This window comes from Corylus avellana, chromosome ca6 (genome assembly GCF_901000735.1).
Source record: "Corylus avellana chromosome ca6, CavTom2PMs-1.0".
Lineage (NCBI taxonomy): Eukaryota > Viridiplantae > Streptophyta > Magnoliopsida > Fagales > Betulaceae > Corylus > Corylus avellana.
The window spans coordinates 4,434,963-4,440,390 of record NC_081546.1 but is presented as its reverse complement, the minus strand read 5'-3'; the positions used below and the strand labels follow the sequence as shown (position 1 = coordinate 4,440,390).

At 34.3% G+C, this 5,428-nt stretch overlaps 1 protein-coding gene across 1 annotated transcript in view; it reads left to right on the top strand.

Annotated features, from left to right (window-relative positions):
* The window catches only part of LOC132184018 (laccase-14-like), a 9,598-nt gene continuing 4,170 nt past the window's right edge, over positions 1 to 5,428 (top strand). The window contains exons 1-4 of the mRNA XM_059597499.1: positions 1 to 84; positions 162 to 313; positions 445 to 689; positions 5,106 to 5,231. Of these exons, the coding sequence (XP_059453482.1) occupies positions 1 to 84; positions 162 to 313; positions 445 to 689; positions 5,106 to 5,231 (607 nt within the window). The remainder of the gene's footprint in view (positions 85 to 161; positions 314 to 444; positions 690 to 5,105; positions 5,232 to 5,428) is intronic.

Sequence of the window (5,428 nt, the reverse complement as noted above, 5' to 3'; positions counted from 1 at the left end):
ATGATAAAGTTTCTGGGTTTTGTGTTTCTTGTGGGACAGTTTGTCCGTGCGGTTGAAGGCGATGTCCATTTCTATGACTTTTTTGTAAGTTTCCTCGCTAGATCGAAGAACCACCATTCCATTACCTATCTTGCAGTAAATGTTGTTTTCTTCTTTTGTAGCTTTCAGAGAAAAACTTCACACGGCTTTGTACCACAAAAAGCATGCTAGTTGTAAATGGCAGTTTTCCAGGGCCAGTTATACGGGTCAACAAAGGTGACACTCTGTATGTCAATGTTTACAACCAAGGATCTTATGGGGTCACCATTCACTGGTAATATTGACTTCTTTTTTTTGTTGTTATTTTCTTTTTCCCTGCTTCTTCTTCTTTTGAGGCCTGGGATTGAGGCATTGAGTTGCACTGAAAACATAGTGTTAATGGATTATATATTACGGTGATTATAGGCATGGTGTGAAACAACCCAGAAATCCATGGTCGGATGGTCCAGAATACATCACACAATGTCCCATTGAAGCTGGATCGAACTTCACGTATGAGGTCATATTTTCTGACGAGGAAGGAACTCTTTGGTGGCATGCTCACAGCGATTGGACACGTGCCAGTGTTCATGGTGCCATTGTTGTCTCGCCTGCTACTGAAACTTCTCGTCCATTTCCCGAACCTGATGGAGAAGAGATCATTGTGCTTGGTATGCTACTGTTTTTGTTCTCATTCATCAAGTGGATATATATGCATGGAACCTATTATAAATGTGATCCTTTTTTACGTAGAGATTTTTTTTGGATGTGAATATTCGTGGATATTCTATTTTAATAAAGGGTTTAATTTACTTTCATCAGTTTTTTTTTTTCTTTTCTTTTTTTGTCGGGGGAATGATTAGTATTATATAGAACCTATTAATTTGATTTTTTTTTTCTCAATTTAAATATTCGTGGATATTCTGTATTCTATTTTTGTAATGCCCTCCTAGACCTCAATAAACATCGGGAATACCACAATTTTACTGCATACAGGGTTTTGATTTTATGTTTTTCTAGTCTCTATATACATTACTTTTATTATTTAATTATTGGGACAAGGAAAATTTTAACGCATGCTCTAGTGATTGATATTTAATTTTATTATAGTTCCGACACGGGGAGAGTCCTACGCACCGCTGTCACATGGAGTACGTATGTAGAATCTTAGCACATGCATGGTGCACGCATTTTAGTAGTTGTTGGATTTAAGAGTATATTAGCTAATTATTTATAACTGCTAACTGTATAATTACATAATCATTTTTTTAGACTGTTATAAAAAATTGATAATCACTTAAGGCAAAGTAGTTAGTGGTTTTAGGGGTAGGGTTAGGCGGTTAATAACCGCTAACCGCCTACCTTATATATAATAAAATACTTATATATTTAATATAATATTTTTGTGTTTTTGGATTGATTTTAGATTTCTAATGTTTTGAATATGTATTTGGATTTCTTAATGTTGGTGTTCATTAATTTGGATTTGAAATATTGGTGTTTAATTTAAGCAAACCACCCCTTACACATTCTATGCATACTGCTATTTAATTTGAGTCATTTGACTTATAAATGTGCTCAATGATACAAAGTCTGTAGCACCTCAGATTTTTAAAGTCTTATTTTAGAGATATTAATTTGATGCTATGATTATATTAATATTCATATTAGGCAATGATATTAATTCTTGAGAAATTTATGATATTGTATGAATGGTAATTGGTGAAATAATAGGATAGTAAATGGTAGGTATAAGGATGGTAGAATAAGAAGGTAGAATAGTATAGGTAGAATGGTATAGGGTTGGTAGAATAGTATAGGGTTGGTAGAATAGTATAGGGTTGGTGAAATAGTATAGGGTTGGTGAAATAGTAAAATGAGGGTATAATTGTAAATTGAAGGTAGAATAGTGTTTGATTTTCTCCTATAAATAGAGCTCTTCTCCTTCAGAATTTTCACCACTCATCTCCTCTCCCATCTCTTGCATATATTCTTCCTTCTTCCGCTTTTTACTCAGTCTTTCTTCTTTCTAAGAGTGTTTACTCAGAACAGAGAGAGAAAGGGCGAGACCAAGCGCTACAAGAAAGAAAGAACACAAGAGAAACCGAGAGTGAGATGGGAAATTTAAGACAGAGAGCTGAAGAGGAAGAAAGAGAGTTTAGGTGAGAGAGAGAGAGAAAGTCAGTGAAGGGATTGTTATGGGTATGGACCAACTGCAGCAGAACGGGTTTCAAGTAATTACCTTTGATGATCCATTCATGTAATCCACTGTAAGTATTCTTACTTACTGAGTATGATATTGATATCCAATAATACGGATTTTTGTGGTTTTATAACTTGTCTAGCATTTTGCTATATATGATTCAACAATAATTTATATTGTCGGAAATCAATTGACTCACTACTTCACAGTTTTTTGTAGTGCTTGCAGGAATGGAAAATCAAGGTAATTATGCAGTTGTGATTAGAGATTCATATTGAGATGTACAGAGATTCCAAGTTGGTTAAGTTTTGTCTAGAGTTTAGACTGTCGGATAGATTTGTATAAATGCCTTGTACGACATAGCTTTGGGTATTTTTTGTATAAAGAAAAGTATTTTAACAGTATTTTTTTTGTATTGATAATTACAGTTTTTCCGCTATATGAGATTATTTCAGCGTAACATTCGTGTTTATCTACAAGATAAAAGAAGAGAAATATCGGGATGTTACAATTATGGTATCAAAGCATTACCCAGCCTGAGATGGTGGGAGTGTGCACAAGCCTATGAGGGTCGCTAGTGGACACACGTTGGTGATGCCAAAAGTGGGTTATATTATAATGGTGTCAGTTAAGACACAATGAAATGTATAAGGGCCAAAAGTTAAGGGCCGAGAATGAAGAAATTCCCTGAGGATTGCCAACGGTGACACTGGTGCCCAAGAAGAGTGCTTGTAGAGTCTCACATCGCCTGGGTATGGTATATGTTATGATATTTATTTATGAACAGATTGAATTTAAAATTTTTTTAGTAACTTGAGTAAGTTATGGTTCAAGTATGATTTGTTTTTAATTTGGGTTGCTCAATTTGAAGATAGGTGGTAATTTATGGGCTTTAATTTCGAGGACGAAATTCTAATAAGGAGGGAAGATTGTAGCACCCAGATTTTTAAAGTCTTATTTTAGAGATATTATTTTGATAATGATGTTATATTAATATTCATATTAGGCAATGATATTAATTCTTGAGAAATTTATGAGAGTGGTAATTAGAGAATGGTAATTGGTGAAATAATAGGATAGTAAATGGTAGGTATAAGGATGGTAGAATAAGAAGGTAGAATAGTATAGAGTAGGTAGAATAGTATAGGGTTGGTAGAATAGTATAGGGTTGGTAGAATAGTATAGGGTTGGTGAAATAGTATAGGGTTGGTGAAATAGTAAAATGAGGGTATAATTGTAAATTGACGGTAGAATAGTGTTTGATTTTCTCCTATAAATAGAACTCTTCTCCTTCACAATTTTCACCACTCATCTCCTCTCCCATCTCTTGCATATATTCTTCCTTCTTCCGCTTTTTACTCGGTCTTTCTTCTTTCTAAGAGTGTTTACTCAGAACAGAGAGAGAAAGGGCGAGACCAAGCGCTACAAGAAAGAAAGAACACAAGAGAAACCGAGAGTGAGATGGAAATTTAAGACAGAGAGCTAAAGAGGAAGAAAGAGAGTTTAGGCGAGAGAGAGAGAGAGAGAGAGAGAGAAAGTCAGTGAAGGGATTGTTATGGGTATGGACCAACTGCCGCAAAACGGGTTTCAAGTAATTACCTTTGATGATCCATTCATGTAATCCACTGTAAGTATTCTTACTTACTGAGTATGATATTGATATCCAATAATACGGATTTTTGTAGTTTTATAACTTGTCTAGCATTTTGCTATATATGATTCAACAATGATTTATATTGTCGGAAATCAATTGACTCACTACTTCACAGTTTTTTGTAGTGCTTGCAGGAATGGAAAATCAAGGTAATTATGCAGTTGTGATTAGAGATTCATATTGAGATGTACAGAGATTCCAAGTTGGTTAAGTTTTGTCTAGAGTTTAGACTATCGGATAGATTTGTATAAATGCCTTGTACGACATAGCTTTGGGTATTTTTGTATAAAGAAAAGTATTTTAACAGTGTTTTTTTGTATTGATAATTACAGTTTTTCTGCTATATGAGATTATTTCAGCGTAACATTCGTGTTTATCTACAAGATAAAAGAAGAGAAATATCGGGATGTTACAAAGTCCCTCATTCATTTATTACTATGTGAGACTATTTTTATAAGTGATTATATATATGGAGCTCTAATTCGTCTTGACTTGTCTATTTGGACTGATATAGCAATATGATTAGTGAAGATAAGATTAGTGCTTTTCCTATGCGTTACAAAAAGTATCATATCAAACTTGGTAACACCATGTGACTCTAAGCTAGCACTACATGATACAAGTCTTGAAAAGGACTTCAAGGATTTAGTAATAGAGGAGATTGTGATACCCTAGAAAGTTGGTCTCAAATTGGATGGGTAGATTGCTGACACTTGGTGAGTAAATTATAAAGGTGTTAATGAATACCAAGTCCCACATAAGTTTTCTTATTAAATAAGATTGAACTTTATAAATGATTTTAAATAGCTCCAATTAAAAATTGACTAGTAATTTTAAAGTGATTGTATAGATGTAGCTAGCACTTTCTTAGATCATAACACCATTTGTACTACACCGATCCAGTGAAGAAGAAAAAGTTCAGGGAGAGATAGAGAAAAAAAACAAGTGATCACAACAAGCCGGGGAGAAGCTTTAGCCCATGCATATAAATTCTCTTTTGCAACATGCATGTTTTGTCAAAATGTCTCTGCAATTGTGGATCTTTTACAATATGATCTACCCATCATGCATGTACTGTCCCATGAACGAAGTGATATTGAACACAATGAATTTAATCCGTGGATGAAATATAGGATTATTTTTTCCAAAACAATTATATAGGTGTTGAATTTAAATGAATAATATTAATTATATTAACCTACATCTAATTCATTTTCGATGAACCTGCAGGGTCCTGGTACAGTGGAGATTTAAACATGTTGGTTGATGAGGACCTACAAACTGGTGATGACTTGCCACATTCAATTGCTTACACCATCAACGGTGAACCTGGAGATTTTTGTGCCTGCTCCAATGGTATGTTTGCATATGTTGGATTCCTGAACTCACGGGTGCCCTGTTTGACCATTTTGTTAATTATACAGAAAAAAAAATAATATGCGCGCAACAATATTCTTATAAATGTTGCAGAAACATCATATCGTTGGATGGTTAGCTACGGCAAGACCTATCTTCTTCGTGTAATCAACGCAGTTGTGAGCGCAGAACTCTTC